This window comes from Acomys russatus, chromosome 10 (genome assembly GCF_903995435.1).
Source record: "Acomys russatus chromosome 10, mAcoRus1.1, whole genome shotgun sequence".
NCBI lineage: Eukaryota > Metazoa > Chordata > Mammalia > Rodentia > Muridae > Acomys > Acomys russatus.
In genome coordinates, this window is record NC_067146.1 from 36,121,640 (window position 1) to 36,146,437 (window position 24,798).

General features: G+C 44.8%; 1 protein-coding gene across 1 annotated transcript in view; it reads left to right on the forward strand.

Annotated features, from left to right (window-relative positions):
• Positions 1 to 3,471: 3,471 nt before the first annotated feature.
• Cdk6 (cyclin dependent kinase 6) overlaps positions 3,472 to 24,798 on the forward strand; it is a 188,943-nt gene continuing 167,616 nt past the window's right edge. Inside the window, exon 1 of the mRNA XM_051151995.1 lies at positions 3,472 to 3,728. Within this exon, the coding sequence (XP_051007952.1) occupies positions 3,496 to 3,728 (233 nt within the window). The 5' untranslated portion in view covers positions 3,472 to 3,495. The remainder of the gene's footprint in view (positions 3,729 to 24,798) is intronic.

A 24,798-nucleotide genomic window follows, 5' to 3' on the forward strand; every position in this document is an offset into this window, starting at 1 on the left:
TGCAAGGCATCCTGCCAATCTTCTCCGCCGCCACCTCCCCCCCCCCCCCCCCCCCACCATAAGGTCCGATTTTTGCCTGTAGTAAAGTGTTGCTATCTATCACCCCATGGCCCTCCTCATAATTACTGTTGTTTTGTGTTTTTCTCATCCGTCCTCATCTGACTGATACCTCTCCTCCCCCCCTTTCATCCTGCCAGAACCCCAACTCTGGAGACCATGGGTGTAGAAACCCTGCCGGCTCCGACGACACATCCCACTTGGTCCCTTTCACGCGACTTATTTTAGTCTCAAGATCCCCTACTGGAGTAGCTGCAGTGAGAACCGGAAATTTTCATTTAACCCCCCCCCCCGCGCCCTCCGGGGGGCCCCCGTTCCGAGCCGATCGCTGGGGAGCAAGCCCAGGGCCGGGCCTTGGCTGGCTTGCTCCGGAAGACTTTAATTTGCACACTCGCCGCCGGGTGGGTCTCGGGCCCCCAGGCTCTCAGGTCCCCGCCCCGCCGCACAGCCTCCTCCACTTCGGCCCCCAGCCGCGGACAGAGCCCCGAGGCCCACGAGCTTCCCCGGCCTCCCCGCGGGCGGCGTCCTCCGCCCGCCCTCCGCCCGCCTCCCTCCGCCGCTGTGCCCACCCCCTGCCCGCAGAGCGCTTGCTGGGGCGGCAGTCAGTTACCTGCTCGGTGGGGCGAGCACGTGCGGGGCCCGACTGACACTCCAGCTTGGCAGGTCTGAGCCCCTGGACCGCAGGTAAGGGACGACGCGTGGGTGGGCTGAGGGTCGGGGGTCCCCTGCAAGGACGCGGGTGGGTGAGAGTAAGGGGGTGGGGGTTGTGTGGCCCCTCGGAATCTGCTTGGGTTAACCCCTTAGGAGCTGAGACTGGGTAGGTTATGGGGGTCAGCTGGGGGGAGCTAGAGGTCTCGAGAGGGACCTCCCACACCGGGGACGCTCCGACACCAGGGTCCTGTGCCAGCTTGAACAGATTCGTGCGCACAAACATCGAGCTTCTCCGAACTGACTCTGCTTGGACAGTCACATTTATTTAAGGTCGAAAATGCACCGTTTGGGTGGAATTCCGTGGTTGAGAATTTGTTTCCGCGCCCCCCCCCCCCCCCATTTATGTCCCCTATGCAATTTCCCTCTGCAGCCTCCCGAGATGTGGGTATGGGCTCCATCTTCCCCACTAAGGAATAAACGTTTGCGCCGGCTTCCTGCTGAAGACCCCTCGGGCGTGTTATTCACGGAGGAGTGCACGCAGCCCACCGGGGTTGAAGCCCCGTGAGCACGCACTCTGGCCTCACGCCCCAAGTTTACTTTTCTTATTTAAAGCTTTGCAGTTGAAATGCACACCCCAGCCAAGAGCAGCCCAGGGCTCTGCGGAGCACTCGTCCCAGTGCACGTGGGCGTATCTGCGCGGGCGCATCTGCGTATGCGCACACGCGCGAGTCATGGTCCCGCGGGCGGCCTCCCCTTGCTGAGCTGGTGGCGACCCTTGCGGCGTTTGGCAAGGCTTCGGGAGAGGCTCATGAAGGATTTCATTGAGTGTGAAGACAGAGAGCAGAGACAGAAAGCAGAAGGAGGCGGCTGCAGCCTTTGTAGTCGCGGAGGAATGCGGAAATGTTGAAGCACTATGTCAAACTTTTTTGAAATGGGGTCAAGTCACATTCAGCCAGCGTGGGAAAGCAACAACAACAACAAAAAAGTGGAGGAGGGGAGGGGGCTACGCACCGCCACTCCAGTCGGGGGGGGGGGTGCAGGCCCGCGGGAGGCAGACTGCTGCCTCCGGGAGCGGCCCGGGGGGGAAGGCGGGCGCCGAAGCCTTTGCTCCCGCTACCTGTGTGGCCCTCGACCTGGCTCGGACCCCCGGCCGAGGTCTGGGGGTCCTTTCCGCAGCTTTTTAGGAAAGCTCTCAAAGGAGCCGGGAGAGACTCAGCCTTGCCCGCGCGGTGCTATGCCAGCACCCAGGGAGGGTCGCGCCATGTGTTCTTTAATTCCAGGCTGAAGGGCGAGCGGGGAAGGAGGGGTGCGGGGCAGGTAAACGCATGCCGAGGGTTCCGGACAGGCGGCTGTCGTGGACCAAGGTCCATCCCAGCCTGAGGCCGCCGTGGGACAGGAAGGCTCACTAGGTCATCTCTAACAACCGAACGGGGAGGGGACGCCGGACCGCGCGTGGGATCTGGCTTCCAGCCTTTGGGGAACCGGGCGACAGTCTTGGCTACCGACCTCCAGGCGCGCCGGACACCCGGCGGGGAGGTTCGGTATCGCTACCCAAGCAAGGGCAGCCCCTTCTCTCACCCGAGAGACCTGCGTTTACTCCCCAACCCCCACCGTCGTATGGGCGATTGGTTTTGCATAGGTTGAGGCCGGCAGAAAACTTAAGGACCGGTACGGGCTAGCTATCTACTCTTTCAGAACACGCCGACCGAAAGTGAGAGGGACCTGCCTTCCTACTGATCTAGGGGGCGGGGGTTGTTTGGGGGTGGGCTACACGACACTCCTCCCCTCCCCTCCCAGGGCCCCTCGCTCTCCCACTCTTAGTAGCCCCAGCCCTCCCCTACCAGATGGTCTGTCCTCCCTGAGTTTCCACCAGGGAGGTCCTCCTCGTCGGAGGCAGAATTCCATCTCTCATAAAGATTGCCTTGCCCCAAAGACCATTTGTGTGTGCAAGTCCCTTTTAAACGTTTCTCGGTAGAAAAACTAAAAGTAGAAAGAAAGCAATTTCCCAGCAGATGTCTGACCACCCCTACTCGTATCTCAGCATCGGGTTACAGGGTCCTGAGAGCCCCAACTCGATTCTGCGACCCCACACTTGTGAACCCCCGTCGCCTTCACACCAGCTTCTGAACACCCCCAGGACTCCGGGTCCCCCGCACGTCCAGGCCCCCGGAGTCGGGGAGGGCAGCCTAGAACGATATAGGTATAAATATTGAGCCCGTGACATTGACGCGCCCGGCGCCTCCCCTCCCCCGCGCTCCCGGCACACTCTGGGCTGCTCGGCACGCCCCCTCCCGTCCCGCTGCGTCCCGCGCGGCGCACATCCCCGAGGGGCCCCTGCAACCTCTCCTCGAGAAGACTGCACGAGCCCTGCTGGGGAAGAAAAGTAACTTGGCTTTTCTCCGAGAAACAGGGCCGGGTTAAGCAGCCGGGTAGAGGGCCGGGGCGAGTAGAGGGGAGCTCGTGGAACCCGGGGGACGTCTTCGGGGCTGTCTGATCGCACTTTCTCCTTGTGCTCCGGTCTCCTCCTCCTAGGTGCAGAGATTGTGGGCAGACTATGTAATCGCTGCGGAGGGGGAAGAGGAGGGATCGGCGCTCTCCTGCGGCGGCGGCGCGGCGACTCGGCTAGGCGGAGTTTCGCGGCGGCTGCGCCCGGCTTGAGCCCGCCGGCGAGAAGCTCTCTCTGTCCAGCTCGGCGGCCGCGAGTCCGACTGCGTGCGTCCCCGAGACGTCCAGGCAGCGACTGTGCACCCCGGTCCCTCTGTGCCGCTCCGGCAGCCTCCAGCCAGCATGGAGAAGGACAGCCTGAGCCGCGCCGACCAGCAGTATGAGTGCGTGGCGGAGATCGGCGAGGGCGCCTACGGGAAGGTGTTCAAGGCCCGCGACCTGAAGAACGGTGGCCGCTTCGTGGCTCTGAAGCGCGTGCGGGTGCAGACCGGCGAGGAGGGCATGCCGCTCTCCACTATCCGCGAGGTGGCGGTGCTGAGGCACCTGGAGACCTTCGAGCACCCCAACGTGGTCAGGTGAGCCTGGAGTCCTGGCTGTCGGATGTGGGAAGGTGGCGGGGAAGGGGTCGCTGGTGACCCAATTAGAGTCAAGAGTTGAATTTTGCCAATAAAACCGGTGATCTTGCTAGACAGGGCAGAAAAGGAGACCCGCGGTTGCTTCCCTGCAGCCAAGCAACTCTGAGGAGCTTTCGCTCTGCTTGTCCCAAGGGGTCCGCGGGCGTTGGGTGCCTTTTAGGGACAAAACCAGACAACCTCAGAAATGTCCCTCTAACCCTTACTAACTTTTCCCATCAGTGGGGGAATTTTTGAGAGGCAGAGTGGGAGAGATATGCAGCTCGTGGTAATTAGGAGGAAACTTTAAGGGTAAGGGCTAATGTAAATAAAGCTTTAAAAAATGCAGAAATGTGTAAGAAGGTGTTTGCCAATCATACCCACACTGGTGGCCCTTTTTTTCTTTTCATTAAAGTCGTAGAATAATGACTTCTGATGGTCTAAGAAATTTGAATGCTGACGCCTAGTGTTAAACATTATTTGAAAAATGTCTTTCAAGGTTGAGTACAGGGGAAGACTGAACAGGGGGATCCAGGGTTAATTTAAGACCATCTTGAGCTACAAAAGACCCTGTCTGGGAAAAGAAAATAAATAAGGGGTGGAGGGCTTCTTAAGCCGTTATCTGATTGTCTGTATCATTTAGTATCTATGGACTGGTATGGGCTAGCTTAGACTGCCTCTCTCAGGGGTTAGATGTGAGGCTACCATGTGATGCTCTTTAGATTCTAAAGCCTCTGTTTTCCCTGGAAGAGTTGTGCAAGTGGGTGGGAAGGCATTCTTAGCCATCCGTCCTGCAAAGTAACCAGCATTAAAAGAAAGTGCGTGTGCATGCTTCTGTGTGGTTGAGGGTAATGGTGTTTTCTCGGAGATGCTGAGGTTTCCCCATTGTGCCTTTCATCCTTTTCTTTTTTAAACAGATGCATAGCTTGAAGTTAAAAAGGGAATGCACAGACCTCTCCACAGACTGGGCGATGAGCTCCCCCCATTCTCAGCTCTTGCTGTATAGGAGAAGGGTGGTCTCAGTGTCTTCATCCTGCCTTCTCATTCCTGTAGGGATTGTGTACAACAAATATGGGCCTACTGTGTGCCCCAGGGATGAAATTATGTAAACAAGCACAGCTAAATATTTTTGTAGAAAGTCAAACAATTTAACATTAGTCATCAAAATTGAAAGACCCAAGACTGACCTTTGAAATACCAAGCCCTCTACAGACCCGGAGTCTACGGAATCTTCTGGGAGGTTTTTAACTGCTCTTCCAGGCTCTGGATGGTTTTGGGGGTTTAGTTATTGTTGCTTTGCTTTGGGATTTATTTATTTATTTATTTATTTATTTATTTATTTATTTATTATTTATTTGTAGTGCTTCGTTCCCAGTATAGTCAGACTCAGGCTAGAATGCAGCAGTGAATCAGGTATAAAATAAGTAAAAAGACGTTATAAAGAAAGGACCCCATGTACCTATGCTTTAGCTAGGTGGCAAGAGTATAGGGGGGAGGTGACACCAAAAGATAATGAGACATGGGAGAGTCTTCTAGAAAGTCAAGTTTTACCTAAACGCAGTGGATTACCATGTGTGTGTGTGTGTGTGTGTGTGTGTCTGTGTGTTCATTCGTGTGTGTTCCCATCTTTGTGTGTATTTAAAAGGAAAGAAATTCTTCAGGGAGGTCTGTGATATTGGTGGGCAAGAGGAGGGCACATGCTGATTCTCTTATATTCTAGAGGAGTCGCAGAAGGTGCGCCCAAGGATGAATTCCAACGTTAGAATTTAATATCAAGTTTGATTTTGTCTGTTACCTGTGGAGTGTTCAGTTAAGAGAGCTGTTATCATATATGTGAATAAAACAACATTCTTCCAGACAAACACTGTTGTATAACCTGTTCCTTGATCACGGTCCATTGTAAAGTCTTCTTACAGAAGAGGGCTGCTTTGTTGTGGTGAGGTTTGGCTAGCTAGCTCATCCCATTCTTCTGCTTTATCCTCCTGAGGTTGGTGTGTCTCTAGACAGCTTTAGTTGACACCCATAATAAGATTCTGAACTGTGAATTTCAGGAGCATCTACTTAGAAGCAAAGGGAAAAGATGCTTTCTAAATTTATTTTTACCTCTTACGATACCTACCTACTTAGAGTTGTGAGGATAAAGTTAAGAGTGTAGATGAAAGCCCTCTGAGTTTCAGGGTATTTCAGGTACATGCATATGTCAGAGATTATCAGACCCTTGGCCTAGAACAGGTCCCCAGGCAGGCATCATTTATCTGACATTTTAACAGAACAAGTCAGATTCCTGTTTTGACACTCCAGGATTGTTGTGTGACAAAACATTTCCTCAGGGGAGATGCATCATACTCAACCCAGCATCCCAGATAGGGAGCCCACAGCAGACCAAAGTACAAATACCGCCAGGGTCCAACTTGCTAATCCAATGAGTTTTCTTGGGGTTATTTACACTAATATGGACGAGGAGCGACTAGAGCAGAAATGACAAAGACAGCTGCATCACCAAAGTCCACGAAGCTCACGATGCTGGGAACGGGAGTACACTGCGCAGCCCACTCATAGCTAACCGGCTTGGGGGTTGGAGGCAACCCTTTCCAGACTGCTTCAGTTGGTCTCAACCTCCTCCAGGCAGCTGGCTGGTTTCTGCCGCTTGCAGATGAATGGTCTGCTCTCTGAGTCTTTGCAGCCTGACCTAGCTTCAGAGGAAAGCTCAACCTGTCTGCTTTTATAGCAAGGAGGGACTTGGTGAACCTGGTCAGTTTCAAGGCCTTCCTGAAGCTATTCTGAGTTGTTTTTTGTTTTTTGTTTTTTTTTTTTACCTTCCTGCTTAAGGAGCTTCCTGTTGGATGGAATGTTTTAATCATGGAGGAAACTGTTATCAAACAGGGACCAAGAAGCTGCCAGTACCCTGAATTTATCCGCAAGGGGAATTGACTGGCTATACGCCATGAGATTAATGAAATGGCCCTTTACTAATGACGACATCCCCACGAGCCATGGGCCATCTTCATTCCCCTCTTGGTCTCTTTCCTGTCCCCCCCCCCCCCACAGCACTAACCTACCCCCATGACTTGTTTATTTGGCTGAACAAGGAGCAATTCTTACTTTAGAGGTTTGCTTAATAGTTTTAGGGGCAGTGTCAGGAAATCGAGGATAAACGACAGTTCTTTTCCTTCCAAGGGAGAGTGTCAAAACTGAAACCCCAAATCTGTAATTTGTTGTCTTTCCTGGGGGAAAGTTTTACTCTCATAAGCCTGGGTTTTTAAAGATTGCTTAAAAGGGCAGATGCTTTTTTAAGTGCCTTCAAGCCATAAGTAATTGATCATAATTATAGTCCTTACCCAAACGTAGTTAAGCGTCTAATCTCGAAGGAGCACAATAAACATATTAGTTTTTTTTTCAAAAGTTTAAAGATTTAGTTTTGATGGATTTACCAGAAAGGCAGCCTTGTTATTGTTGGTGTGAAAGCACTCCGAGCTTGCAGGACAGCACTGACCTCACATTCTTGCTTACCTGCACTTGATGTGTCCCAGACCCAGGCTTCCTGAGCCAGTGGTGTCCGACACACATTTGCTCTTATTTTACGGTTCGTAATCCTGAAATCTGGAGCCATTGCCAGGTTCAGACTGTTAAGATTGGAGTTTTTGCATTCCACACGTGAGTTCTGTTTGCCATCCTGAACGAAGACACAGAGATGAAATACAACTTGTTTTTTATTAGCAGTCTGTTTATGCACCAAGTATGTATATTGAGGACCTACTACGTGCAGGACAGTTTCTAGAACAAAGGGGGTGAGGCAATGGACAAGTCAGAGGGAATCGCTACTCTTGTGAATTTACTCCCCGCCCCTTTGTAGCCCTGGCTATCCTGGAACTTGCTCTGAAGACAAGGCTAGCCTCTAACTCAGAGATCTGCCTGTCTCTGCCTCCTGAGATTAAAGGTGTGGCTTTTTCTTTCCTTCCTGCCGGCCTTTCTTTCTTTCCTTTGGTTTTCTCATCTCTTTAAAGAACATATTTGTCTAAGCAAGGCGTGATGGGGAATGCTTGTAATACTGAAACTCTAGGGCAAATCGAGGCAAGAGTTCAAATCATTCCCAGCTGCTTGGCAAGTTCAAATCCAGTCTGAGCTGCAGGAGACTGTCTCTTGTTCTTATTTCAGTTACTGCTTTCCCCCCATTTAGCCTGCCCAGTTTTACAAAGCTGCTTATGTTTGTGGCAAATTAGTTACAAGAATTCGCTGATTGGGTAGATCAGATAAACAGAACACTAGTGAGAGTCACTCAGTGTGTGCAGGTTAAATTTTCCCTTAGGGACATGCAAGTTGATCTATATAAAAAGGCATCGCCAATACTTGGGCTCCATTTATTTCAGCAGGTGTTAAAGAGAAATATCTTTACTAGAATCCAGTTGTAGGAAAGGTACCTGGGCAGTCAGTTGGCTACTCAAAGGGTTCTGCAATCGCTGAAAATACAAGCAGAGAACTATTCTGTGCTGTGAGACAGAGATAAACGCAAACTGTGAGTTTGTTAGAAGAACAGCAAAGTGATTCAAATTCAAGCATTAGCTCCGAAGGCTAAGGTGATTGCCTGTCAGCAGACGAAGTTATAATCCATACATGTTTTAAACACATTAAGCTATTATTAGAGTATTTAGTCACTGTTTTTAAAGGCAAAAGAAAACGAGGTTTGCAGCTCAGTGATTAAGACGTTTCTCAGTTTTTTTTTTCTTTTTAAAGTTTTTAGCAACGTGTAGTTTAAAAGGAGAGAAGAAATGCGACTTGAAGAACATATTTAATTTTTCCTATGAATTTAAAGCCAGGCTTTCAGAGGTCTTGGTTTTATTAATAAGAGTGTTGTTTTGTGGGTCCATGGGGGGCTTGCCTCAGTGAAAACAGGAAAAGCAGCACATCGGTCTCCATTTAAACTTCAGTGTGTAGAGTATGTGTGTTCTTCTTTCTCTGGTTTCTTGAAAAGTTGCAGCCGTCGGAGCTGTTTAGTAAACAGACATTTTTACAGTGACATTCTGCTCATTCTTTTCCTGTAGTTGAAATTAGTAACGCTGAGGTTTCAGCTCTGCGCTTGTATTCTGCTGTGTGTAAATTAGCGTCACGGAATTCATGGAACCTCCCTGTGGACTCAAGAAAAGTGAAGTCTCTAAAAAGGAAATGCACATGTGAATAACTCTCCTGTGGTATTCGTCTTGTTTAAGACTCGGGTCAGTGACTCTCTGTGGAAATAGATCCTTATTTAAAAAAAAAAAACATCGTGCTTCTAATTAATTTAAGACCCATTGTTTAGATCTCTGCCATTGTTGAATTAGTTACCAGTATTTGTGTGTACTTACATGGTGTGGTTAGAATGTTTCACTTGCAGTAATAAACCAATCTCCGAAGATTTCCTTTTGGAACCATCTTTTTCCTCCTTAATTTCTGCATCAATGCTCATGTGTGTTAGGGACAAATGTGACATGAATCTGTCATTGTACCAGAATGTTTATCCTCAGCTCACATATCAAATGTTCCTCAGTTTTTTTCTCATTTAGATTTCAGTTGATAGAGTTGCTGTTTTAACGCACATCATTGGAGATCCATTTATAAATTATTTATAAATAGCCTATTGTGCGTTTGCACAAACAAGCCAATGGACAGCATTTTTCTATTGTAAAAGAATACTGCTTCACTATTAGCTATTCATAAGGAACTTTATATTTTCTGTATATGGTTGTTTTCTCTGCACGTGTGTAGGTGTCCCGTGCATGGTTCCTATGGAGCATAGGAGAGGAGGTCAGATTTCCTGGAACTAGGGTTACAGGTGCTTATTAGCTTTCACGCGGGTCCTCTGGGAGAATAGCCAGTGTTGGGATGCCTAACTTAACTTACTGTATTTCATTTATTTAGGAAACGTAAACTTGCCATTCAATAATAATAGACATAAAAGGCACAGTTGTGTTTTTGCAGATATTGATATTGGAAGATTTGAAGGTGTTAACTCTAATCTAGGCATATATGAGGCGCACTGACACCTTCAAGTACATAATCACATTCTAACTGCTTCTTACATCTCTTCATTATTGATGCTGACTTTGGTAGTATTTTCTTGTGTTCTCTGTGCGCTTGCTACTTGTGGACAGACTGGCCTTTCTGGTTCTTGTAGGTGCCCTTATTACATCTATTCCTTTGACTTTACTTGGGATCAACTTCAGAATGTCAGCTCGGGGCTCCTCCCTGCACCACTCTGTTTCATGTAGCCTTGAGTGGTGCGCTCTTTAATAAGCCTCTTCTTGGTGCACCCTCAAGGCAGTTAGAACATACTTATTCCCTTATATTAACTATTATAGAAAATACGCTAATCCTCCTCAACCAGTCCTAGTTATAGATTCCCTGAGGCAGAAGGTGTCTTGCGATCATGTATACCTCGTGGCAAGAAAATGAAGACATATGAGGACTGATGCCATAGAAAGGGGGTACTAAGAAGAGGGCCCCCTGGAGTATTTGTATCACATGAAAGAGTGTCAAATAAAGTGGGGTGAGTGCTTGTTTTTATCAGGAATAGATGACGATGTCAGAGAAGGCAGAGTTCCCGGCGCCAAGCAGTTGTTCACTGAGCATCTTTTTTGAAATGTGACTCACATAGTGGTCACATACTGGAATGCCTCTGCCCTGCCCCACCCCGTAAATGAAGATTTGAAGCTTGAAAATCTCCTCCAAAAATGCAGGAAGATCCATCAGATGATGATGAATGACATTTTGAAGGGTCATCGTGACCAGTGGCCCTTGTTTGAATATGCTTAGATGTTTTTTCCCTAATAGTAAGATATGTACCACTCATGGACTAGAAATGGGACACTTCGATTCCTTTTTTTTTTTTTTAGTTTTTACTTTTATTAATTTATTCAGATTACAACTCAATTGTTATCCCATCACTTGTATACTCCCATTCCTCCCTCCCTCCTGCTTTTATCCTACTCCCCTCCTCTATGGTTGTGACTGAGGGGGACCTCCTCCCCCACTATATGCTCATAGGCTATCAAGTCTTATCTTGGTAGCCTGCGTATTCTTTCTTTGAGTGCCACCAGGTCTCCCCACCAAGGGGAGGTGGTCAAATATGGGGCACCAGAGTTCATGTCCGAATCAGTCTCAGCTCTCCACATAACTGTGGAGACTTCGATTCTTTTCTTGTCCCCTCAACTTAACAACAATGTTATCTTGGGTAAAATAACGTCTCTCGGGTGCCGTTTCTCAACAGTCGAGGAGGAAGTTATTCCAAAACCTTGGGCGTTAGTGGGTTGACATGATCAGGTGAAACTGTGAAGAGGTCAGAATGAACAAAAATGGGCATTAGCAAAACCAACTCCTGCCCCTCCAGCAGAAAATACACTTCACAGAGAAAACTGTCATGTGCACAGGTGAGCTGCATGTATGTGTTTTTATGGCTCTCCCACTCCAGGTGACAGCAAGAAGGGATTCAGTGTTACAGAAGAACATAGCCTTTCCTCCGTGCTGGAAATTGATGTTGAGTTTACTTGGTGCCGCATCTGAGTGATCCAGTCTGTTAGTGGGATCCTTTCTTTCCCAATGTGGAGGTCTGTACACCTTCCTGCGATCTCTCAAATGGGGCCTTGATTCCCTTTGTGTTTCATGCTTTAAAACAACTCAGCGAGTACTTAGATTCTTTGCTTGCTAGCTCATTGTAATATTTTCCCACAGGTATTTATTTGTGTTTTTTTCCTCTGTGTATATGATGGTCACTCACATATATACCTGCAGAGGATACGTTGGAAGAACTGGCCACTCTCCTTCTACCATGTGGGTTCCAAGAATCTCCTTCTACCATGTGGGTTCCAAGAATTGGGCACAGAGTGCCAGGACTGGCAGCAAGTACCAGCTCACCCTTCCTCACACCTTATAAAATCTCAAGCGGAGTGACTCATTTTATGTCACACATTTGCACCTCTGCTTGTTTTCTGAGTCTGCTTCTGTTAAGAACCTCTTCATGACCCTCAGATGTTCTGTGCTATGTAAGTCAGTAGGACAAGCTGATCTGAGCAAGAGAGCCAGGCTCTTCTCAGAGGCACCATTTCTAGCAAGTCCTCTCTTCTCTCACTTCCTTTATTGCTGAGTCATCTCATAACCTTTGTGGTTGGGTATTCCTAATGGTTGGTATAAAACATTTACTTATCCTAACATGCTTTTGATTTTAAAAGGCATACAAGTGTTACACCACTTATTTAGCAACAGAACAAGAAAAACAAAGGACCTGAGAATAGGCTTTTACTTCAGGTACTGAGTTTAATAAATCTATTTTTATTTACTTACAATCCCTTTTGGACTTATTTTATGAGTGTAGGTGTTGTGCCTGCTTGTGTGTCTGTGCATTGTGTACCTGTGGAAGCCAGAAGAGTGTATTGGATCTGCTGGAACTAGAATTTAGAATTGCACATGGGTGTGAGTTACCATGCCGGGAATGGGCCTAAGTTTCCTGCAAGAAGAACAAATGCTCTTAGCCACTGAACCATGCTTATGGCCTCAAGAAATAATATTTTGAAAAATTAGTGGAACTTAAGATACTTAGCAGTCTCAAGTTGGGAGTTTTCAATGATTTAGTATGTGTCCCAACCCTATAAAATCACTTTTGAAAAGTACTTTAGAGAGGTAAAAATGAAATTCTTTACTTGAGTCTTTAGGAACCAAGTCATATATATTGAAAAGGTTGGGTAAAAGGTCGCATAGAGCTAATAGTGGATGAAGAATATGTGACTTACCTAATTTTCACAATAACATGTTTTTTACACGCTAGTTACCAAAAAATTTTAACGTCCTGTTGGTCATGCTAAGTCATTTTAGCTTTTGGGATTTACTTTAATGAACTTCTGGATTTTTAAACTACCACCAATACCAACTGGGATTAGAGATATACCAAGTAGTTTTGCAGAGGCAGCGTCTTGTTTTTTTGGTTTGGTTTGGTTTTTTCTTTTTCTTTTTCTTTTTCTTTTTCTTTTTCTTTTTCTTTTTCTTTGTGTGTGTGTGTGTGTGTGTGTGTGTGTGTGTGTGTGTGTGTATGTTTTCTCTCTATGTCTCTCCACTTGTGGCAGACATGGATGGGGTGAAAAAGGTGATCTCAGCAAGTTCTGTATGTGATTGAATTCATTCATACAAATCCCAGGCCTAGAACCCAGCAGTGCATAGCGGCATGTGCCTATAATCGTAACGGAGGTGAAGACAAGAGATTGGAAGTTCAAAACCAGTCTCTGCTACACAGCAAGTTCAAGACCAACCTGGGCTGCAGGAAACCCTGTGGAAGGAAGGAAGCTGGCTGGCGGGTTGCTGGCTTTTGAGATGAATCAAGAGAAGCACATTTACAAAGGATGGTACATTCTTTGCTTCAGTTGATAAAGAGCTGAATCCATCATTAGGCACGTAGAGACTAGTCTAGGGTAGAACTATGTGTCTGAAGGGACTATACACACACTGAAAGGAAAGAAGATAGAAAACACTGGTATGTGCTAAGTTGAGAAAGAAGGAAAGAATTGGGGCTAGCAACGAGGTCCCAAGTTCCTGGATGTGGCATGGCATCTGCCCTGTTGATGGAACACTCGAGCCAGTGCATACTTAATGAATAAAGCCAGAGTGTCTCTCTTAGAATTCTATAGCAGTAAATCACACAGTCTGGCTGCTTTTCTTGAAGACCTTATTTCAACCGGTGTTAGATGGTTAACTTGTTAGCAGGTTGCCCACTCAGGTACTGCTTGCAAGAATTGAATGTGTACTGTCTGCTTGCCATTAGGGTAAGATTTTTCAAGAGGACAAGAATCTCCATCCTGTTTGTCACTGCATTACTTCCTGTATCCAGAACAGTGTTCTGTAAGTGTTGTGTTACGTAAATGAGTGGCTAGATAAACTGTGATGAAATCTTACCCTTTTAGAATAGGACCACTGATAATAAAATGTAAATTAACATGAAGTTTCAGTAGGCGTTTTGTTTTTCTACATCGTACTTTAAATGTCTTTAGGATGAGACAGTCTAATAATTACGATACTATGTGGTTGAATCCTTGACAGTAAATTGGACTATAGGAAACAGGAGCTCTTTGGTAATGTAATAATTGGCAAGCAGATAAAGCCATGAGATATTTCCTTTGCAAATTCTCCCACTGCTATACTTTGGTATCAGTAATAGTAAGTATCATGATTCTTATTGTAGATGGTCTTTTTTTCAGATTTGATTTGCATATTTTGGTGGAAACACGACACAGCTTCATATCTCTGGATTAAGAATTCTTACAAAAATGGTTGGTGTAGGTTTCCTATGGTTACTATAAGCTCCAAGGCCCCTGCATAGATGACGTGCTGTCTGTTCTGTAACATACTGAGGCTTAAGTGCTCACTCTTAAGAGTCTTGCCTTTGTGCTAGGATTGCATACACTTTCTTCTAGGTTTGCTTGTGGACCCTGCTGTCAGTTGGCCATGATCAACTATAGAAATACTTTTTCAGTAAAGAAGAAGGGAAGAATAGCATAGGAAAAAAAATTGTGCCATCCCCAGTCACTCATCAGAGTATGTTACTCAAGTTTGGTACCAAAATTTGCAGAGGAGGGAAGTTGTTGCAAGTTTTCAGTTTAAAGTTAGTTACATTCCATGGTGATGCTGTTCAGATCAGTGTCGTCATGTCATGAGTTTCCTCAAAACTTAGGGGTTTAATGCAGTCGTTTTCCATTTCATGGATGTAGTGGGGGGGGGGAGTTCAGTACAGTAAGAGCAGAGCACCTCTGCTCAAGATGTCTCAGATGGAAGCGATCCAGCAGCTAGGAATTGGATTCCTGTAAACAGTGTGTATTCCCAAGGCTGGCGACGTAAGCGGTTGGTGGATGGGTAGAGACATCGGGTAACTTGATCTATCTTTGTCCAGGGTGTATACACCTGGCCTAGGCTTCCTTTGAGATCCAAAACCTTCAGAGTAGTTGGGTTCATGTGGTGTCTCTGGGTTACAAAAACCAGGGTCCCCACAAACAGTTTTTGCCAGATTTGTTGGTTGCAAGTGAGTTCAAACCCCACAGATTCAAGAGAAGGGAGTCTGTACAGCACCATAATGGAAGGAAGGATAAAGAATTGGCCACTTTCATAAACAGTCATCTTTCTCTGTAGCCATGATAACAGTACTTGGCCTTCTCTGTAGCCATGATAACAGTACTTGGCCCATATACAAAAGTGCTTGTAATTAAACATCAACCAACCAAAACCAAAATAACATGGCTCCCGCTCTCCTTCTGTATTCCCAGCACCCCGCCTCCCAACATCTTCTTTTAATGGTATTTTTGGCCTTGCTGGTAGCTGCCGCCACAAATATAGGTAGTAAGCTAGTTCTGTGTGTTGATACTAAACTCCAGACACTATCTTTGGGCTTCCTAGTCTAAAGGTGAGAATTTAATTTCCTTCAACTGTTGCCTCTTAGATTTAAAAAAAATATTTTTATTTCATATAATAATCCTGAACAAGTTCATTATTGTATAGACTGGTTTAATAAGAAAGAGACGCTCCCTAACTTCCCTCTACTCTGCAGTCCCTTAGCCACGCAATGCCCGTTGGTTGTTAAATGCTTGTGTTTTTTCTTCCCTTCTTCTCGGGAAGTTGAATGCTGGGCTGGTAAAATGCTCACATTTATTATGACTATAGAGAGAGCGCAACGCAGGGCCAAATCGTTGGTGTTTCTGTTTTCTTCTGCACACATTGGACTTTGTACTTCACCAAGATCTTTGTAGTCCTTCCTTTAGATATTTCTTATTCTGCATCATGTGTTTAAAACTGTGCCCTATTTTAGTGTACTTTTTCTTCAAGAGATGACTTTCCTGCACCATTTTTGTTCCTGGAGTTTATGATTGCCTTTGTATTTTTGTTGTCCTTTTGGTCTGTCATAACCTGCATACTTCAGAGACACCATGACATACGTGTGGTGGTCTCTTTACTGTGCTTTATTTCGTTGAACTAGCTAAGCATCCCATGAGATGTGACAGCCAATTTAATAAAGATCTGAAATATTCCCCTTCAGGTGTCAGTGGCCTCCCTTTCTGGGACGCGTGGCAACTTTCCTTCCTATCGTCATCTGCTTTTTCCTTTCTTGAGTTTCTTGCTTATGGAGTCAAAGAGCAGGGTGTGTGTGTGTGTGTGTGTGTGTGTGTGTGTGTGTGTGTGTGTTGGCAGCAGGGCAGTTTTGTTTTGCTTTGGTTTGTTTTTGTTTTTATGGACAGTATTTTTAAGCTTCATCCATGTTGTTGACTCTGTCAGGAGTTCATGCTTTCCCATCACTTGATTTTACCACAATTTGTTAATTCACATGTCAATGGTCAATTGGTGTTGTTTTCACAATGGGGCTATTACAAATGACGCTCTTATGACTTCTCATGTATAGACCTTTGCACTGATATGACATATGTTTCCATTTCCGGGGCAGACATCTAGAAGTGAGTTGCTGATTGGCTTGACAACAGTGTGCTTAGTTTTTAAAGAAGCTGCCAAACTTTTCCAAACTGGTTGTATCATTTCTTTCGGCAATGTGGAAGTTCTCATCTTTACTAACAGTTGGTATGTTAGAGTTTTGATTTGCTTATAATTGTTGTCAACCTGCATTTGCTGTGAACTACAAAGTAGATTTCATTAGTGGGTGTGAGGTGCTGTACAGTGAATCACATCTTCTAAGGGTGTTCTCTAGGGGTTTATGCAATGTGCATATTCCATCTAGGATTTGGGTTTAGTGATCTATATTCCTTATTTTTATTCTTTTGTCTTTTAAATGTCCGTAGTTTCTTCTTTCATTCCTGATGTTAGTAACTTCTGATTTCTCCTATCTTGTTCTTCTTTTGTGGGTTTTTGTTGTTGTTATTTTGTCAACTTTTTTCTTTTCATTTAACCAGTCTTTGGTTTCATTGATTTCTTTTGGTTTTCTACCATTTATTTGTTGCTGCCTTCCTTTTAATACTTAGGTCTCTTTTATTTTATCATTAGCTTAAAATAGCAATGTTTTAATGTAGGCATTTGTGTTACTTTATTTGCTCCCTACAATTTTTAGTATATCATAGTTTCATTCAATTCAGATATTTAAAATTTTTATAACTTACTTTTCTTTGATCCCTAGATTTTTAAATTACTAGACAGATAAAGGATTTTACATATATTTTCATACTAATTAAATTCTGTTGTAATTAGTCCTTTTAAAGTTTAGTAACTTTGGTCTGCCGAACAGCTGATTTTATCATTGACAGCCTATTTGTCATTTTTTGCCTTGTTTTATTTGTGTTTTCCTTTAAGTCTTTTGAGAATGATTATAATATGTACAATAATCTTTTTAATGTCTTTGCTGTTTCATAAATGATGTCATTTCTGAATCTGCTTTTGAGGACCGATTTTCCTCTTAGTTATAGCCCACATTCTCCTGTATGCTTGCCTTTATGTTGAGAGTCAGACATTGTGAATGGTACACTGGTGAGTGCTGGATTTTGCTGTGTTCCTTTAAAGAGTGTTGGCTTTGTCATAGGCAGTCAAGTTGGGTTGAGGTTCAGTTTGATCCTTCAAAGGCTTAGTTTACTTCCGCGTTGCTGTTGGTAAGGGGACCTGGCTTTCTTTAGGACTAGCTCAGCCTAGCATTAGCCGCATTCTTCTCTTGTGCTTGCTCTTCTTTCACAAGTAGGAAGCTGAAAGATTTGCTTGCCCTCTATAAGCTCTAGCAGTCATTGGACGTACAGCTCTGTGGGGCTCTTTCCTCACAACTGGTCTTTGCTTGTAGCACGTCCACGTATAAACTGTGATGCTCAGAAGAGCTTGATGGGTGCCATGTAGACTTCTGAACCTTTCCTGATGGATGGCTTTCAGTATTCTCCGTGTCTTTTGAACTTTGCTTTTTCTGTCTGTGAACCCAGTGAGACTGTAACCTGGAATCTTCCCTGGGCCTGCCGTCTAGAAACTGTCTTCGGACAGAATGCCAGAGCGGCCAAGGCTCAGCTGTAGTCCAGCATCTTAAAACAGCTGTTGCTTGTACTTTATCCAGCTCCTGGTTGTTGATGCAGGTAAGATGCCTGGGCCCTCTTGCTTTGTGTGTCCAGTGGAACATTTTACTTTTGCATGAGTGTGCATACATGTGTGTGTATGCATGTGTGTGTGGGTGTGTGGTGTGTGGTGAGCCCTCCTGCTTTGTGTGTCCAGTGGAGCATTTTACTTTTGCATGAGTGTGAGCACACATGTGTGTGCATGCACGTGTGTGTGTGCGTGTGTGTATGTGTGTGTGTGGTGAACCCTCTTGCTTTGTGTGTCCTGTGGAGCATTTTATTTTTGCATGAGTGTGTGCATACATGTGTGTGCATGCGCGCGTGTGTGGTATGTGTGTGCACATGCTTGTGTATTTGTTCATACATGAACGGTGCATACACACGTTCACATACTTTTTTGTGAGTGTGGGAGTGGGCAGGGTTGACACGGGACAGCATTCTTCAGTTACTCTCCACTGTTTTCCTCTGAGACTGTTTCCCCAGTGAACTCAGAGTTCACTGATCCTGGCTAGCCTACCATGCCAGCTTACCCTGGGGGTGCTAGCATGCCATGCAACTGTCATGCCTGCCCAGCTATTCTGTGGCTGCAGGGAATCTGAACTCTGGTCTTCACAGTTGCACAGGAGGCTGTCAACTTGCTGAGCCACCTCTCTACCGCTCTACATTAAGTTTTAATAAAGCCACAGTAGCTAAGACAGCTTCTATATGGACCTTTTCCTCTCAACTGATGTTCATTTCTGAGGCAGTTTCTGAGAAGCTTGCCTACAATAGGGAATTAGGGGTGGGCGGTATGGCTTGTAGAATTTAGTTTTGGTTTTCAGTGAGAAAACCAACTGTTAAGACATACATGCAAGAGTGTTCAGATACTGTAGCGTGGTCTTTGCCTCCCGAGTGCTGAGGCAAGGATGTGACCGTGGGGACACTGTGATCAAATGTCAGATGTTCAGCAGACTCTCTGAGCTGTATTCTTGCCCTTTTCTCCCATTGCACCTTCTGGCTCTTGGTTCCTACTTCCTGCTTCCTGCACAGAACCCTCATGGCAGGTTCTAGAGCACTGGACTCAGGCCAATAAAAATATTTGAGTACGTCATCGACGTTTATTGATTTATGAAACTTACATATACATATAGATATAATATTGTGTATTAAAATAAACAAAAATTAATGATTTTGAAATGAAGGGATTAAATCCACAAATAAAAGCTACTTCCAAATTCCTCGGTTTATTTTATCCGTTTTTCACATTGGAGGTCATTATTTCTTTGATGATGTTTATTTTAATCCATCTAGAAAATTTACTAAACTCTTGAGTGCGAAGTTTGTCTGTGTGCGGGTGTGTGTGTGTGTGTGTGTGTGTGTGCTTTTGTGTCCCTTTTGTAGCTGGGTCTCTTTCACTTCAGCGCCGTCTGAGAAAGACTCAAGGCAGGTAGTTACAGTGAACATCTCACTTTGTTCCTGTAATGGGCGAAGAATGGCTGCCGCCTAAGGACTGCTTACTCCTTTCGGGAAGTTTCCTTGTTGCACCCGTCCTTAAGTTTGGTATGTCGGAGGAAGGGAGAACCGAGGAAGGAGTCCATAAACGCTACCAGGAACAGAGAGGGTAAAAGGCAACAGCTCAGAGAAATAGGGAGGGTGCGAGAGCTCTGTCTGCCCTGTGTAGCTTGCCTTCTTTTAATTTGGGAGACGGTATTATCTTCTGGAAAGGAGCCATAAATGTAGAAGAAGCATTGCCTCATTCTTTCAATGCCCATTGCACCTGGCTGCTTGAAGCCCTTGTTGTGTTGTAGGTTTCACACTGTTAATGTACCATCTCCAAGCCAACAGCTGGTAACCGGAACATGTGAGAGATAATGTGACATCATATTTGGAACGGTGGCCAATTGATTTTTTTTTTCCCCTAAGGGAAACAAACTAGAAAATTTTAGAGGCGTAATTAACTATAAATGAATTCATTGCAGGGATTTCCCATGCTGATGATTTAAAAGAATAAATTCTGCATGCAAATGAATCATTACAAACTCAGCCGAAGCTTGTTGCCTACTCAGGTTTACTCACCATGGTGTGTTTTTGATGGAGACAGGAAGTGAAAAAGCAAGGTCTATGAGATTTCTTTTTCAGTGAAGTCTCAGCCGGTCTTTTAATGCTTCTCATTTAGGCTCTGGTCACCAGGGTAAATGACTCAAGGTATCTATTGCTGCTTAGCTGTTTTTAAAAGGGGGAATTTCCCCCATGTTCTCGCCTCCCTAAACCAGCTAATTATATACTGGAAGTTTCAGTACTTTGTTCGGAGTTTGTGAAGTCAGCACATTTCTGGAAGCTCCCTGTGAAAGTGCTTCTGAGCTGGCCTGATGCTTTTGTCTCTCCATCTCTGCAGCTAGCTTAGGACTGTAAGGACACAATTCTATTGCTACTCCCCCCCCCCCTCACATTTGATGTGGTAGTTTGCATACAGCTGCAGGGTAGACAGTTACCTTTGAAAGGAACATTTGGCTGCTCTAATTTGATTAAAGAAAACCACCTCAATCATTTCTAGACTGAGAACGTTTTCATTTTAACTTGGCAGTAAGAGCTGGGAATGTCCTTGCCGCACTCAGATATGTAGGGGAAAGCAGTTAGGAACAAAACCAACGGCTTGAATGAAGGAAGTGTTGATGCATTTTTTTTTTTTTTTAAAAGACAAGCAATATTATATAGTGTTGCTTCTGTTTCTCTGTCCCAGCTTTCTGTGTCACATTGCCTTCCTTTGCATGGTGAGTTTACTTAGCAATCCTGATCAAGAAATGGGTTCTGGCAGCAGTTTAGGACTCCGTGTCTTTGTAAACACATTTTTACATAGAACTAAGATTCCCAAATCTCAAATTACTATGAATCACATCTTCTTTCTTCACTGCTGTCGGAATAGGCCTGGAAAGACTTTGAATAACGGATCCAGGTTGAGAGTTTGGTTGTAGCTTGCATGGAAGAAGTCTGCCCCTTGTCCCAAGCCTACGCATCCTGGGCTAGCTTCCAGTGGCAGACCTGCTCTTAAGCTAGACCACAGAACAGTCCAGATTTGAATCTGTTGATTGTAAGTTGACGCCAGCCTCATATGCATGTGTATGTCCCGGGGAAACAATGGAGTGAGATGTTAGTATCCGTAGGACAAACCATGAGTAAATTCTTGAGCCAGCATTCTGTATTCTTGTACACACAGTGCTCCTGTGGAAGGTTCCCCAATGGACAAATTTGAGTGTGGAAGTGCAGGAAGACCTAGAATTCAGGGCTAGCCTGGGCTACACAGTGAGAATGAGAGTCGGTCGCCATCGTCCTCCCCCCTCCACTACATGCCTCATTACATTTTTATCTTGACTTTTGTCTACTTCAGTTCTGTTTACATAGCAACAAAAAAGGAGGCTAGGGTAGGCTTGTCACTCCCACTTCACAGATAAAGACACAACGCTTAAATGACTAGACCACACATCTCAGCTCTAGGGCAGTATTTCCTATACAGTTCTCTATTGCTACAAGCGTTTTAATTCATGCAAAGATAATTTGGATTAGACTGTTAAAGATCTGGCCAATTAAGTGAATATAAAGGGCATGCTGATAAAAGTACACTGGGTTTTTGAGAGATGGATACTGTTTCAAGTTCTGTTGCTGAAAACTAGAGGTAGAGCAGTTTAATTTTGCCAAAAATAAATTGCACATAATTATTTTTGGTAGTGGGGATTGAACCAAGGGTCATGTGCATGCACACATGCGTGCACACACACACACGTGCACACACACACACACACACACACACACACACACCTGCGCCAACAACTATCTCCCACATGCACACCTGTTTTACAGCCAGAAGGTTTGATTGCTCCTTAGTGTATTCATTCTGTTGGTCATGGACTGACATCGGCTTCTTATGTGTGTACATATGGATTATGGAAAATAATTGAGTATATATATGTGTGTGTAGATTATATGTACTTTTCAGACAGTTGGTTTTATTAGGCACTTATAGATGGTATATGCATGAAGCTGGTGCTCTTAAGTCGCTGTTTGCTGTTGTTGAACCTGCATTCAGCAATCCATAGTTGTGCACTAAGCATGTGAGAAGCCAAAGAGTGGCAGGTCAAAGGAAGGAGTCTCACCTTTGAGTCTGGCATGAGAAGTGCTGACAGTTGGGTTGTATATGCTCTTGATGAGTCAGCATTTCCTGGTTTCTCTTGCCAGCCAAGCTGTCTACTGGTATCAAATGACTTTGGTCCATGCTGAGGATTTCTCAGAACCATTATTTTTTTTAAAAATACTAATAATGAGTGTGCAATTATTTCTTCTATTTTCTGTTTTTTGTTACCTGGCACTAGGATGAACTAATTATTCTGTTTAGCATAGCATTAGATCCTGTGTGTTACTAAATTCTCAGCTTCAGGAAGTAGATTTGGCTCTGACTATAAGTAAACATTTCTTTACCTCTTGGGACAGTCCTGCTATAATTCATTTGGTTTTTATTGTCTCTGTGCAAACTAATAACAGACAGAAGCGGAAGGAAACAGAGTTCAAACATCTACAGCAGCGTTTGCTGCTTCAGCTTTACCAAAGGCTTACTGACTAGTGACAAGGCAAGCAAAGGAAATCGTGGCTCTGCTTCGTGGGTCCCGTGTCACTTTCTAGTTGGTCCAGATTGAGCCTACTGTTGTGAGCAAAGTGAGCTGGCTTTTACTCCTTTGTCCTGTATTTCAGACCCTTAGTTAATGGTGAGTGCAGAAGAAGATGAAATTTTTCAGAAAACCTTACACCTCAGGTTTTCCTAAGCTGTAATGCCATCAGTTGCAGGACCTGGCTGACAGTTTCTCTGTGTTGATTTTTTTTTAATATATGAGGTTGTTTAAAACTATTTTGAACATCCAGATATTTTGTTTCTTTAGAAATATATTTTTATAAGGAAAACGGCGGTTTACAATGAAGAAATTAGTGACAATACAGCAAGAATATGACTGTCTTATTTTCTTTTCCTGTTGCTGTGGTTAAAAAAATACCCCAAGAAAAGCAATTTAAGGAAGGAAAGGACAACTTGATTTTAGCTTGCAGTTCAAGATACAGTCCATCTTGGTGATGAATTCAGGCAACAGGAGCTTGAAGAGGTGGGTTACATCATATCCCAGTGAAAACACAGGAACGGATGCAAGCTTGCTGGTGCTCGGCCTACTTTCTGCATGTTTTGCAGTCTAGGATTGCCCGCACAGGGAGTTGCCAGGCCTCTCACTTAAGATGGACTTGCTCATACCCACTGATATCATCAAGGCAATCTCCCACAGGCATACCCAGCGGTCCATCTCCCAAGGGACTCTGAGTTCTATCAAGATGACAGTGAGCACCGGCCATCACAATGGCCTTAATTAAAAAAAAACAAAAAACAAAAAAAACAAAAAAACAAAACAGTAGTACTATTAAATGCATTTACATGTTTTCATCTTCACTGAGGCCTCGTAAGTAGGAAGGATGTCTGGCCCTTTAGCCACTTGCTAATAAGCAAAGGCAAAAATCCCTACAGAAAAGCCCTGATCTTTTTGTGCACGTAATTAAAATGAAAAGTTAGCTTTGAGGTTTGGGGAGTGTTACATAAATCATACTGAAACTACGCAGTCACTGTAGTCCTTTGAATGTCTCTCACTCAGAAACATACTTGTATTTTTTTTTTTTTTTTTTTTTTTTGACTGCTCCTGCTGGCTGGTAATGGATTGTGGACTGGTTGTTCATCTGCCCACCCAATCTCAAAACACGTGAAGTTACATGAGGAGTGCTCTTCCCAGAGCACGAGATTTACAGAAGAATAGAAGCTGTCACAGAACTGAGCAGTGGAGTTTCACTCTGCTGACGACTAGAGTATAGTGATAGGTAAAGATGTCTTACAAAGCCAGTGTCTGTGATCAGAATACCTGCGGATCGCACAGTAAAGCACGGAAGCAGCATTTACCTTGTAGAAGGTAGTTAAAGGGAGTTGTATGTTTCAGGCATATCTACAGCATTGCTGTATGTCATTTTGGACAATTGTAACTTAAGAACAGTGCTCTCTGAAACATCACAATTGACTTACGGAGTAGAAGGTCAATGTTCAATATAAAGGAAGCAAAACCCTCGTCTCCTGTGCTGTCAGCGAGGCTGCCGAAGGAATCTGAAAGTTAGTACTGTGTGCCTAAAACCACAAGCTTCTGAGACTGTGCCGTGGCATAAAAGTGGACATTTTGATGATTTTTTTTCTTTTTTTTGTAGTCGTTTACTGATTTGGTGAGTATTCTGTTTACATAGTAGAAAACCATATCGACAGTCACATACTTTAGGAGGTAAGTCCGGTCATCAAACAACTGGAATAAAATAAAATTTAAGGCCAAAACTTCTGAATGATTTTTTTTTTAAGTACGAAGAGGATACTTCTAGATTTATTTTTTGTTTGAATCCCAGTAAAATGGCAGTTTTAATGAGGTGCCTGCTGTGAGTCATAACAAATAAAATTCTCACTTGGCTGTATACAGCTCTCTCCGTGATAGGTGGGAGAAGGGCAGCTGTGCCTGTTGGAAAAGCAAAGCCAACTGCATTATGATTTGATTATAATATCTTCACTGTTTCAATCCATCTATGGACAGAAAAGTTGAGAGGTTGAGGTAGCCACGTTAGCAGTTCAGTGGGTATCTCTGGAGAGGTTCTGGGGTCCGTGTGTCCCAGAAAAGAGACCTGAGCTGGGGCAGTGCATTTGGACAAAGTAACTTCCGAGGGAGAATGGCGTATGGACAGAGAATTGGGGCTGTTATGTCTTGCAGCTTGGACTCTTCAGCGTTCTGTATTAGTGTAGTCCCACTTACAGATACGCGGGTACCTTGTCTCTACCCCACTGGAGCGTGTGTTACGGTGATACAGATTACCCTAGGCCACTCTCGGACACTGGTGTGGTGCGCGGGAAGTTGTTGTCTTGCTTCACCAGTGGGATTGCCAGCCTCTGGGTCGTGTGTGTGTGTGTGTGTGTGTGTGTGTGT